At 44.8% G+C, this 12720-nt stretch overlaps 1 protein-coding gene, 1 long non-coding RNA gene and 2 other non-coding genes across 5 annotated transcripts; all 4 read right to left on the bottom strand.

The window, feature by feature from the left end:
- Positions 1–224: 224 nt before the first annotated feature.
- Positions 225–358, bottom strand: LOC122496748. Its single transcript, XR_006300923.1, has one exon. It is a non-coding gene; the product is annotated as a small nucleolar RNA SNORA31 (small nucleolar RNA).
- Positions 359–810: 452 nt separating this feature from the next.
- TPT1 (tumor protein, translationally-controlled 1) lies at positions 811–5143 on the bottom strand. 2 transcript variants are annotated; one of them, XR_006297221.1, is made up of 7 exons: positions 4811–4976; positions 4474–4547; positions 3734–3924; positions 3208–3313; positions 2338–2454; positions 1177–1349; positions 811–1090 (listed from the first exon to the last, which is right to left on the bottom strand). XR_006297221.1 is itself a non-coding variant. In XM_043579073.1 (6 exons), exons 1-6 carry the CDS (start codon positions 4836–4838, stop codon positions 1347–1349), a joined length of 519 nt encoding a protein of 172 aa, XP_043435008.1. In that variant the 5' UTR covers positions 4839–5143; the 3' UTR covers positions 1142–1346. The 2 variants fall into 2 exon arrangements, 1 of the variants encoding a protein (XP_043435008.1); XM_043579073.1 differs by lacking the exon at positions 811–1090 and having other exon boundaries at positions 1142–1349; positions 4811–5143.
- Positions 1421–1550, bottom strand: LOC122496744. Its single transcript, XR_006300922.1, has one exon. It is a non-coding gene; the product is annotated as a small nucleolar RNA SNORA31 (small nucleolar RNA).
- A 2701-nt stretch (positions 5144–7844) lies between the features above and the next one.
- LOC122482788 lies at positions 7845–8799 on the bottom strand. The gene is made up of 2 exons (XR_006297222.1): positions 8604–8799; positions 7845–8058 (listed from the first exon to the last, which is right to left on the bottom strand). It is a non-coding gene; the product is annotated as an uncharacterized LOC122482788 (long non-coding RNA).
- Positions 8800–12720: the final 3921 nt, after the last annotated feature.

Below are 12720 nucleotides of genomic sequence, written 5' to 3'. Positions count from 1 at the left end.
CTGGGTTCACGTGTCGAAGACCAGATGAGTCACTGGCCTGCCTTCAATTTAGTTTTAACCCCTAAGCTTTTAAAAGTGGAATTAATCAAAAGGCAAGGGTCTCTGGGCAATCATTTCCCAACACTTCTGTCATAAAACTCATTTTAGATCCTCTGGAGTAAAACAAGGTCTTCGTGGTTGACCGGGTTACTTCGGAGTTGCAGAAACTCTCTCCCACGTTTTTGTCCTGTATTCCCCCATTCAATCTTAACTGCCACGAGCAGACAGACAGAAAGCGCGAGGACACTTTTTTCTTGCATCTCTAGTGGAAACCTTAGCAGCAGATGGGAACTGCTCCAGGCCTGTCAAATAGATGCATTTCCAGTATTCTATTTCTGACACCCACAGCCCTTTTAGATACAGGACACAGCAGTTGATTTTCCTCTGCCCACCAGCTCTCCCACATTCCATCTTTCAAAGCCGGGCCTGGAAAGCCTTGTGAACGGTCACGTGGTTGTTTTAGCATCTGCAGGCCTTAAGGTCTGTCATACTCTGCTCTTACCGCGAAGAGCCCATCAGTATGTAAGCAAATGAGCACGGCAGTGGTCAAAACGAACTGGACAAATTGACATTTTCATATCCCACCAGCTATTTTCTCCCAACCGTTTGAGAATGTAAACCACCACCTTAAAGTCACACGAAAAGAGGTGGCAAGACAAGCCAGTCTGCCGAGCCCATTCCAGGGAGTTTGACACACGCATTCCAGGAGAGGTCTAGATTTCTCTAGAACTTGGCTCTACTTGATTTGGGATAAATAAGATCAGACAAAACTTTGCTTCCAACCGTATTAGTCTCTTTTTATTCTTTTGGTAATCTCTTCCAGAGTTAACTACTTCCGTTTGCAGGTGATGAAATGTGTGAGGAATCCACTTCAAATGTTGGCACAGCTATGAGCATGGTCTTTCCCTTTCCTTGAACTCAGAATTAAGACTTTGGGTCCTTGTTTTTTATATGGCAGTCCCAGAAGTAGTTCTCACTGTAGAAGTTATCTGCAGGCAGTCTTATGCTTTCTAGCAGTAGTCTACAACCAGGCTCTAGCTTCTCCAGGACACTACACAGGATGGATTTAAATATGTATTAAACTAAGAGGCATTCTCTCAAATGAGTTTAAATGCATTTTATTTTTAAACAACCTACATGACATGTTTTCTTAAAAACAATGCCTCCGCTCCAAATAAACCAAGGTCAAAATAAATGAAGAGCTCAAGATGACGTCAGTCCCATTCGTCTAAGTCCTGGTGTCGTGTGGATGAGTAGGAGCCAGCTAGGACGACAGGTGATACGTCCAGAGTTAAGAGCCCAATTCGTTACTGTAAAAACAAGGAAGCCTGAATTAACACTTTTAGCCAATGCGAAAATACATTTAACATTTCTAGGCTCTAGGTGTATTCCCCTATTCAATCCGGGCTGCCACAAAGACAGACAGAAAGCGCGGGGATTTTTTCCTTTCGCATCCTAGTGCAAACCAAAAGAACAACGGCCAACTGTTCGAGGTCTATCAGTGGATGCAGAGCCATCCTTACCAACTCAGAGGTAGCACATTTTCTAGATGCCTCATTCTGGAGCAAGTCCCACTCACACGTTCCACCAACAAAAACCTCAGACAAGCCTGGGATGATCCCCTCACCGAATCATCTGTACCATCCGGGGATATTTTAGTCCACTGTTGCCTCTGATCTTATTTAGTGTAGCCTAAAGTTTATCTTGCTCCTGATTTATATGGAAGCCTTGGGAGAGCTAGGATGATGAATGCTTTCATTTCTGTACTGCCTCCAGCAATTCCGTGCATAGCAGACATTCGTTTAGTTTTACTAAAGCAGTCTGCGTCGCGGGTCAGCAGCCAGCTCTAACTTTATTTACTAAAAGCTAGTAACGTCAAGACTTTCAATGACCAGTTGCCCGTTATCAGTAAACCAAAGTGGAAAACGTTTCGTGCCATACATGCTACTCACGCACACGTGTGGCAAAATATAAAGGGGGCCATTTCTACAGGGGAAGATTAACACAGTGCTGTTTCTCATCAGTTTAGTGTGTAAGCTAGGATTTAAGCCGCCCAAAGACAAGCTTTCTGTGTAGATAAAAAAAACTCTTAAGTGCCTTTCTGTGCCATAAAAATCTCTTCCGTGTAAAACACAACCCTTTTAGACCCCCAAAGAAAGAGAAAGAAGACCCAGACCTGTATCTTTCAAGAGTGTTGTAAAACCCATTCTAACCATCCCAGTGGCAGGAAACAAGGAGTCACATCTGAGATGTGTCCATTTTTACAATGCGGCTCTCAACCCACTCCCTGATACTTACACATTTTTCCATTTCTAAACCGTCCTTAAAGAAGATCATATATGGGGTCACACCATCCTCGCGGTAGTCCAGCAGGGCAACCATGCCGTCCGGATTCATGTTTTCACCAATAAAGAACTCAGGAAGCAAACAAATACCCAGGATTAGACCTTTATATACACGTCATACCAAAACAAACTACGATGAAACAATCAAAGGAGAATTTAGAAAACCACAATTTAAGAGAGACTTTCACCAGGAGAGGGGGAAAAAAACCAAAAAAAACACCAAACTTCCTGTTCACCAAATGACACTAATAAATGAGCAAAGTAAGTACAGAACAATCTAGGAACACTTTAGGTGTTCTGGAAACTTACTCTCTCATCCCCACATATACAATTCCAAACTCTGTAAAAGCCTGTTTACATCATCAAGCACAGGGAACATAACAATGAAAGAGCACATTAAACAAAAAAAAAAAGAGCCAGGGTATTAAGTCTTAGAAGTAAGGCAAAGTCACCGAGTTTCCCAACAGAACAAGTTTAGAAAGAACTCCACTGGCAGTAACACACTGGACTTGTAAATTAGAAAGAAAACTGGAAGACCACTTAGGACGTTAACAAGCAATTCCAGAGAGGAAGAAATGGAAAAAGTCATCCGGGAAGCAAGTAGGGAAGAGATTCTGCAACAAGGCAAGATCTGGAAACACACTTGGGGGCAGGGAAGGCTACTTTCCACAGCCCAGACTACTGGAATTCAATCTATGAAGTATTTAAACCGCTCACGAGACCCAGGAAATAGCCACAATTACATCAAAGGTTCATCAAGCAATTTGTTGCGCTGGCAGTTAAGATTATACAATGCTTTGATACAAACACTCAAGGTATTTACCTGGTAATTTTTGAAATTAGCAAGGATGTGCTTGATTTGTTCTGCAGCCCCTGTCATAAAAGGTTTTACTCTTTCTGGCCTCTGTTCTTCAAGCTTGCCTTTGATTCTACAACAATATTTCATTAACAGGTTAAAGTACGGAGTTCTCAGCAAAACAAATTTTTATTCACTAAAGAAACCCAAACTGAATCCAGCAACCACTGAAAGGGCAACTAGCGGTCACTGGGCAAAATTAACATGGCACAATCAAGAAACTAGTAGCTCACAAGAGGCAGGTTTCAAGACCATTCACAATTTTGGATTTCATATGTTATTTCCAAAATAAGATTCTAAAAGGCTGAAACCACACTGCATGCTCCAGTATGCTCCCACGTTTACGTCTAGAAAAGCAACTATCCCCATGAGCTCATCCACAGCAAAAGGTTCAGACCTTTCGCCAAGTATGCCTGCTAAGAACCTCAAAGTGAGCATATTCCTAAATCCCCCGGATTCCAGACAGTAGGAGGGTTGCACCAGGTTCACTTACGATTTCATGTAATCTTTGATGTACTTCTTGTAGGCTTCCTTTGTGAAGCTGGTTTCCTGCAAGTGATGGTTCATGACAATATCCACACCAGTGATTACTGTGCTCTCGGTACCTTCGCCCTCAGGGCCTTCGGCGGAGGCATTTCCACCAATGAGCGAGTCATCAATGTTACCCTCTGTCCTACTGACCATCTACATCAAGAAAAAAATAGTTGCTTCAAACACTTTTGACCTTAGCATAAACGCGTCCCGAAGATCTATGTCAGCAGCTCATGCTTCCATCATCGTCCCCCCAGACACTTTGGACTCTTGTTAAAAAACCACTAACACATCGTTATGGAGAAAAAAGTCATGCACCGCGAAATCTCCTGAAACACCATAACTCAACAAGAATTCTTTGTTGACTGCAACAAAAACGGGATCATTTACACCCAAGGAGAAGTTCTGTGTGGGATTTTAGGTCGATGAGCAAGTACGGATAAAGCAAATGTGGAAAGGCTTGGGGCTCCCAACTCGGGGCTACCTGTCCCGGATCGCCCGGGAGGAGGATGGGCGCCAAGCCGGCGGACCTATTTCCAGGCTCAGCTCCGCCTCCACTTTTCTAGAAAAACCCGAGCCCGGAAAAAGCGTCTCCTCCGCCAGGAGGCAGCGGAGAGGATTGCACAACTTCGGGCGGGGGTGCGGCGGAAACCCGAGCCTGCCCGGCCTTGCCTCCCCCGCGCCGCGGCCCGACCGACTCACCTTCCCCTCCACCTCCAGGCACAGCCCGTCCGCGATCTCCCGGATCTTGTAGATGTCGGAGAACATCTCATCATCTGCTCGGGGACACAAACCCGCCGGTCACGGTGCGTCCGGAGGCCTGGAACCGGCGCCATTTCCCGCGCCAGCCGGCCGCACGCGGCCCCCACCCCTCCCCGGGCGCTCGAAACCCCGACGCGTGCCCCAGGCACCGACGCCTCCTCGCTCCCGGAAAGGCCGCCAGCGTCCCCTAGGCCCACGACAGCAGGGGCGTCCGTCTCCCCCGCCCCCACCCGCGTCCCCTGCGCGCGGCAGTAGGAGTAGTGCAGTCACGACTCACGGCTGATGAGGTCCCGGTAGATGATCATGACGGCGGCCGGGGAGAGACGACGGCGGCGCTAGCTTGGCAGGAGCCGGGAGCTCTGAGCGAGCGCGGTGCAGCCGGAGCGGCACTCGGGGGGAGGGGGGAGCGGGCGGAAAAGGCCGACTCAGCCGCTCCCCAACCTCATATAGAGGGCACGTCCCCCTACGTCATCGCCCGCTGCGCCTCCGGAAGCGCTGCAAGCGGTGACGTGGCACGCAGAGCCGCGCTGGGGGTGGAGCCAAGGCGCGGGCCGGGGAGGAGAGGCGAGCATCCGGGGACTCGTCCCTGGTACACAATGCCGAGTTCCGCTGCTCTCGTGGTGGGGGAGGGGAGCTCTGGAGGGAGGGGAAAGGGGTTTCCGGCCCCGAGTGGGGAGAGTGGGGGAAGCGGGGCCTGGGGCCCTGCCCCTACCTGCCCTGCCGGGCTGTCCTGGGAGGTGGGACCGGGTGGAGCGTAGATGAAATCTCTTCAAGCTTCCGCCCGACGCCTCTGTCCCGCAGCTCCCACCCTTTTCTGGGAACCCAAATGTCAACTGTTGTAGAGTAGTTCGCGTTTACGGAGGGTCGGGGCTGGGGGAGACCGCGAGGCTGTCCACGACGATGAGGGCAGAGGCCGGGTTTTGGCCTCCCTCCTGGGTCTCGCAAGGCCTCGGGGAACTGTTTAGCATTTGGCCCAGGCGCTTGCCCCAGCTGTAGTTTTCGGACGCCTTCGTGGGACAGGACTGAGTCCGGGTGGTGGGCTACAGGTAGTCCCGCCAGCCCTCGGATCCGTCGTGGGGGGGTCTGAAAGTCTGTGGGAAGGAAGGAAGGAAGGTGTCGTGGGAGTTTACATGATGGGGTTTCCATCTCCCAGTTGGGTTCCGTGTTCGAAAGCTTGCGGATTCCTGAGGCCGACTGCTGGAGAACTTTGTTTTGCACTGGGTCTTGAATTATGTCCTTGGTTTGATAAAAGGGCTATATTGTCACTTTAAGATGACGTCGAAATTCTATCCTAGATGCTGGAGAGTTAGAAATAGGGAGTTTCCCACCTGCTCAAATGTTATTTGGACTTTAGACCCAATTATTAGGTGTAAAGCAAAATAAACTCCTAGTGAAACAATTTCCCTTTTTGCGTGAAACCCGAGAGCTTGTTTCATTCCACGAGTATTTTTTACGCTCTGTGGGGTCCCTAGCACCGGGTTTTGCACGGACGTCCTAATTGTAAACAAGTTAAAACCAGCCCTATCCTTAACAGAAGTTTTTGTTCTAGTAGGTCAAATAATCGGGCAATTATAATACATTAACTTTTTTTTTTTTTTCCTAAATGCGGTAATAAAGCATTCTGCCCAGTAAGAGAGCGCAGCTCTTGGGAAAGAGCAGAGCATAGGACAGTGCATTGAGATGGAAGAGTTAAAAGGGAAAAGAGCCAGGAAATAGTATCCTCCCAGAAGGGCAGCCCAGAAGGCCCTGGGTAACTGGGAAGAAACTAAAAAATGGCATGAAGGCGATTTGAAAACAAATGGACATCTGACAGATGGTCTCTGGAGGGTCTTTCAAACCTCGGAATTATTTCTGGGATGTTAGGAGTGAAACAGATTATCCCAGGCATATCATCAATTATTTTCCTCAGCTTTAACATTTTAAGTTATTTAGAAATATTCCCATTTACTGATACAGTACGCCTAAACTGCTCCCTCCGTTCCTCTCCAGTTACATGTTCAATTAAAAACATTTTTTTTCAAGTTTTTAAAAAGCCACAGAGAAAAAGAGTACTGAAGTTGAAGGACCTTAGACTGAAATCTTGGCTTTATCTGTTACTAGTCCCGCAACCTTAGGAAAGCCAGGTTCCCTAAGCCCAAGCATAGAATGGAGTGTTTTCAGAGTTAAACGGTTTTGGAGGGGGTGCCTCAGTGGCTCAGATGGTTAAGCGTCTGACTTCCAAGTTTGGCTCAGGTCATGATCTCAGTTTGTGAGTTGTAGCCCCACATCTAGCTCTGTGCTGTCAGCTCAGAGATTTCGGAATCTGTGTCCCATCCCCCGCCCCCGCCACCAACTCTCTGCCCCCCCCCCCACTCTGTCTCTCACTCAAAAATAAACATTAAACAAAAAAGGGGGGTTTGGGGATCTTAAATAAGGCAATGAAAAAAGCCTGGTGTCCTTAATAGGTTGTCAATAAATATTGGTTGAATTTGGATGCATAATTCTTCTCATATTTTATTACTTTATAAAATATTGCTGAAACTATTCCATTAATCCTCTAATTATGCTATTTGGAGATATTTTAGGGATTTAGTTGTATTAAAGACGTTCTATTTAATCATAACGTTAATTGCAAATCCCTGAAAGAATTCAACTTGTGTCATGAGATTTCTAACTCAGGTTAATGTTTGATAGCTCATGGTAATTCAGAGACTTGAAATCATAAAAAAAATCTTAGGGGGGCGCCTGGGTGGCGCAGTCGGTTAAGCGTCCGACTTCAGCCAGGTCATGATCTCGCGGTCCGTGAGTTCGAGCCCTGCGTCAGGCTCTGGGCTGATGGCTCAGAGCCTGGAGCCTGTTTCCAATTCTGTGTCTCCCTCTCTCTCTGCCCCTCCCCCGTTCATGCTCTGTCTCTCTCTGTCCCAAAAATAAATAAACGTTGAAAAAAAAAAAAAAAAATCTTAGATTTGAAATTTCGGCTATTTTGTAAGCTCCATCCTGTTGACTGAAAAACTCTGTGCTGTACCTTGAAAATACCTACTTAGAACACCAGTAATGTAAATAGGGAAAATTACTCACTAATTGCAAGCCACTGACAAACTGGAAGGATTTGGCCTGTATCTAACTGATTAGCTTTTGCTTTGGCATCATTTGAAATTTTCTATGCTATTTAACTTCTTACAATGATTTGCTCAGGGACGTATAACAAAAATCTAAGATGGTCCTAAATTTTACAGCTGAATATGACTTGTTATCTCTCACAATTGAAGAGGTCTCAAAGACCACGACTTGCGGCCTTTTCACACAAGTCGTCACAGGAGAAAAGCACCTCATGAGAGTTCACCCATTTTATCAGTTCAGGCTTGACTACAATAGCTTCAATATAAGGGGTTATTCTCTCATATAAAAGAAATTCAGGGATATGCAGTCCAGCCTGATTTGGAGGCTTCATGGGCACGAGGGGCCTAGGATCTTCCTTTCTTCTCCACCACCTACGCGGTCTACAATAGATTCTGGAACTGCCAACCATCACATTCACCTTGCAGGCTGCAGGAAAAGGGGAGGACAAGAGAGGTACATTCCAGCTGTGTGGTTCCCTTCTAAGGAGTTATTCCAGAAGTCCTGAAAGAGGATTTCCTCTGCCTCCATTTTGACCTCAAGCTGTCTAGCCGGATTCTTCTTTCAAGCTTGGCTCTTAGCTCAGATGGAAGATCCTGAGGGCAAAAGCATCCTCAGCGGGAATCAAAACTACCCCCTCACGCCATGAGGACCGCCCTGATCCCATAAGACACCACCCGTGATTGACTCCAAAACAATGATGAATTTGACCTTCACTGCTCACCTGCATTTACCCACCCACCTTTGCCCCACACTTTCCTTACGTAAAGCCGGAAGTATTTTCAGCACTTGGGAGACAGTCTTTGAGACCCTAGTCCTTTGCCTGTTTCGCTGCCACTCATCTCTCTGCCGTTGGATTTTGCCAGCAGTGAGTGACCGAATCTGGTCTGTTTGGGACCCCCCCCCCCCACCACCGTCGGAGCCAGGTGCCCTTGCACCCCTGTACCCTGGCCACAATCCCACCAAACAATTACATGGATACATCTACTTGCAGGGAAGGCCGCACACTGTCGTCTTCCAGCTCATGGACACTGGCTCGTCGCCACCTAAGTGAAATCAGGATTTTGTTATTAAGGAAGAATGTAGGCAACTAGTAGTCCTTTCTGTACTCACAGTGCAAAGGGTCTGGTTCGCAGCTTAGTAGTGTTCGCTTTACTCACTGGGGTCAAGTTCAGGGAAGTTAATATTTACCAAACTCATACGAGATTGATTTGCAAAACAAGAATACCGTTAATGTAGAATGAGAAATTCCTGGCTGGTTACGTGTAGTATAGAAAGTCGTCAAGTTACAGAAAAAGGAATTTGCTTAATTCGGAATTAGGGAGGTAGGAGTGTAGTTTATGACTGTGACAGAAGGTGGTTGAGGAATGAGCCAGCTGGACTATTCCTGGCGCATGGTCTGAGCCCCTTCATTCTGAGATCTGTTAATGAATTCTCTTGCTCCTTTCACCTAGGCTCTTTGTACTCTGCTAACAAATCTTTACTTTAGTCAAGTTACAAGGCAAATTCTTCCCTTTAGAGCAGAGCTGTTCAAAAGAGTTTACTCTGATAATGGGAATGTTCTGTATCTGCTCTAATACAGTAGCCAATAGGCCACAAGTGGCTACTGAATACCTGAAATGTGGCTAGTGTGGCACTGGAACTGAGATTTTACTTCTATTTAATTTTGATTAATTTAAATGTAAATATCCATGGCTAGTAACTTTATTGGACAGCAGAGCCCTATAACGTAAGCTCTATGAACAGGGGACTTTGTTTTGTTAATTGCTGTACCTCAGGAGTCAGAACAGGGCCTGACTCAATCATTGTTTTTTGTTTTTGTTTTTTTAGTTTATTTATTTTGAGAGGGAGAGAGAGAAAGCTCACGTGTCCGCCTGGGGGGTGGGGGGAGGCAGAGAGAGAGAGGGAGAGAGAGAATCCCAAGCAGGCTCTGTACCAATAGCCCAGAGCCCCATGTGGGGCTGGATCCCAGGAACCTTGAGATCATGACCTCAGCTGAGATCAAGAGCCTGACACCTGACTTCCTGAGCCACCCAGGCTCCACTCAATCATTGTTGATAAATGAACGGATGAGATAAAGTTTTCTTTAATCCTCTTAATTAAATTAAGTTAAATCCATCTCAATTAATACGATTCAGCATATATGCAACCCCTGGTATAACAGTCCTTTTCAAACTGAGAGCTGAAAAACAATTCAGTGACTAGGGACCAACTTAATTAAAAAAGAAACAGTAGAAAAGAAAATAGAATCACTCATAGTAAAGGTGAATGCTGTTTCATGAAACCTTTAGATTTACACATGTATATATGAACTGGATCCTAGCATAAGACGTATTCCTTCATGTGGATCTAGGTCAAAAAGGTTTGAAAGCCATTGACTTAGGCAAGTTTTCTCTTCAGATATATTTCCTGGCGCATCACCTGGACAGATTCAGTGGATTTTTTTTTTTTAATGTGGCCCAAGATTTGGTCAATATCTACTTTTGACTCTCTAGCCCTTTTGCACAAGGTTCACGTTTTTGTCACAAAGTAGCCGTATCTGGTGTTAATGTTCTGGGAGATTGCTTCTGCTCAAGGAGAGTACAAGGTTCCCTTTCTCTTATGTGAAACCAAGCAACATAACTAATGTGACTTCCTGTAATGTCTTTGATGACTGTAAAGTGATCGTTAGAATCTAAGATATTTTGGAGGTTAAGCTTCTGACTCTTGATATCAGCTCAGGTCATGATCTCTTGCAGTTTGTGGGACTGAGCCCAGTACTCATCCCAACAAGTGCCCTCCTTAATGCCCATCACCCATCTAGCCCATCTCCCACCAGCCTCCCTTCCTGCAACTCTCAGTTTGTTCTGTGGTATTAAGAGTCCCTTGTTTCTCTATAATTTATTTTAAATTATAGATAAAACATTGAAAAGTATAGAGGCATACAAACATTTTAAAAAGAGTTAGGTACCCACCAACCAGAATAAATAACTGCTAACAGTTTTCATATTTGCTTCAAGGTTTTTTGTTTTTTTTTTTTTTTTTTAAGTTTGTTTATTTTGAGAGAGAGAGAGTGTGGGGTAGGGGCAGAAAGAGAGGGAGAGAGAGAATCCCAGGCAACAGGGCTCGATCCCACAAACTGTGAGATCATCACCTGAGCCGAAATCAAGAGTCAGATGCTCAGGGTGCCTGGGTGGCGCAGTCGGTTAAGCGTCCGACTTCAGCCAGGTCACGATCTCATGGTATGTGAGTTCGAGCCCTGTGTCGGGCTCTGTGCTGACTGCTCGGAACCTGTTTCAGATTCTGTGTCTCCTTCTCTCTCTGACCCTCCCCCTTTCATGCTCTGTCTCTCTCTGTCTCAAAAATAAATAAAAACATTAAAAAAAATTAAAAAAAAAAGAGTCAGATGCTTAACCAATTGAGTCACCCAGGCGTCCCAAGTTGTTTTTTTTTTTTTTTTTTTAATGAATGAAAAAAAATGACAGATCACATTGAGGTCTACTTTATCCTCCTTTATGGACATTCAGAAGTCCATCCACCCTCCCCACAAACACCCACTCTGGTAACCACACAACACCTGTCTACATCCCAGCAAGGAAGGGATAAGCAGAAATTGAAGGGTAGGCACTAGCACCTATCACCTCTTTTTATCTTGCTGCCAGAACCTAATCACAGAGCCTTTAGCTGCAAGGTGACAGGGGAATATATTCAAGGGGGCAGATGGATAGGGAGTTGTAAGAGTGAGCCTCTTCAGTCACTGCCAAATCAGTACGTCTATGGTCTGTGGCATAGGGGAGGAGAAAACGCACAGAATTGAGGAAGAATTGAACCTAATGGCTGTGCTGTGAAACAGTGGCCGAAATTAGCCTCAGTTTCTCCATCTTGCCTATGGAATTATTATTGGATGTATGAATACTTCATCATCATGAATGAATGAATGAATGAATGAATGAACATCTGAATTAATAAATATTACAGTCATTTCCATACTTATTTTTATGTCCCTTCCAGATTACTAACTTGTTGACTGGCTTACTCTTCTTTTCCGTATGACCTCTCCTTTCCATCTTGTGTGTCTGCCTACCATTCCCCATCCCAGTCGTGGGAATCAGCTTATAGTAGGAACTGAATACAATTTCAGAGTATCAGAGAACATTTAGAACTTGAAATATAGAGTCTGAAGGTAATTAAATTTTTGTTATGAGAACAAAGGAAATAGAGTAATGTAGATAGTATCAGTATTCCCATTTTTTTTAGGTTTATTTATTTATTTTGAGAGAGAGAGAGAGAGTGAGAGTGAGGGAGGGAGGGGCAGAGAGAGGGAGAGAGAGAATCCCAAGCAGGCTCTGCACTGTCAGCACAGAGTCCAGCACGGGGCTCGAAGCCACAAACCATGAGATCATGACCTGAGCTGAAATCAAGAGTTGGACGCTTAACCGACTGAGCTGCTCAGGAGCCCCTCAGGAAAAGCATATACATCTGTTTGTGTCTATGTAAAAATTCTCCAGAAGTTTCATAAATTATTAACCATGATTACTGTGGGAATAGTGATTGGGGTTAATGTGGAGAAAGGAATTAGAAAGACTTTTAGTTTTACTGTTATAACCAACAGTACTCTGTGGAGGCAGAATTTAATTGGTCTAATTTATCTTTGAAATTTATCACACAGTTGAGGACAAACAAGGAAGAAAACAATGGCAGACTTACTCATTAAGCTGTTGGTATGGCAAGTTATTTTTCAGGGCTGCCTTAGCAGAGGTCACTGGAATGTTAACTATGGTGAAGGAAGTAATTTTTTTTCTTAGTTCTCATAGGACACACTCAATGCATGGTAACTTATTACTGCTTTTACAGCAAAATTTTAATTCTGTTGGAAACGTCAGATATATAAACATTTGTTCAAAAGTGCAAGAATTAAAATTATAGAAATGGATATAGAAATATATGTGATGAAAATAAAATATAAAATATATATTTAAAATATATAATATGAAATATATAAATGTAATGTGAAATATAATTATAAAAATGAAATATAGGAGAGCCTGGGTAGCTCAGATGGTTGGACGTCCGGCTCTTGATTTCAGCTCAGGTCATGATCCCAGGGCCTGG

Source organism: Prionailurus bengalensis, chromosome A1 (assembly GCF_016509475.1).
Source record: "Prionailurus bengalensis isolate Pbe53 chromosome A1, Fcat_Pben_1.1_paternal_pri, whole genome shotgun sequence".
NCBI classification, from domain to species: domain Eukaryota; kingdom Metazoa; phylum Chordata; class Mammalia; order Carnivora; family Felidae; genus Prionailurus; species Prionailurus bengalensis.
The sequence above is the reverse complement of the archived record's forward strand: the minus strand, read 5'-3'. Positions and strand labels throughout refer to the sequence as shown.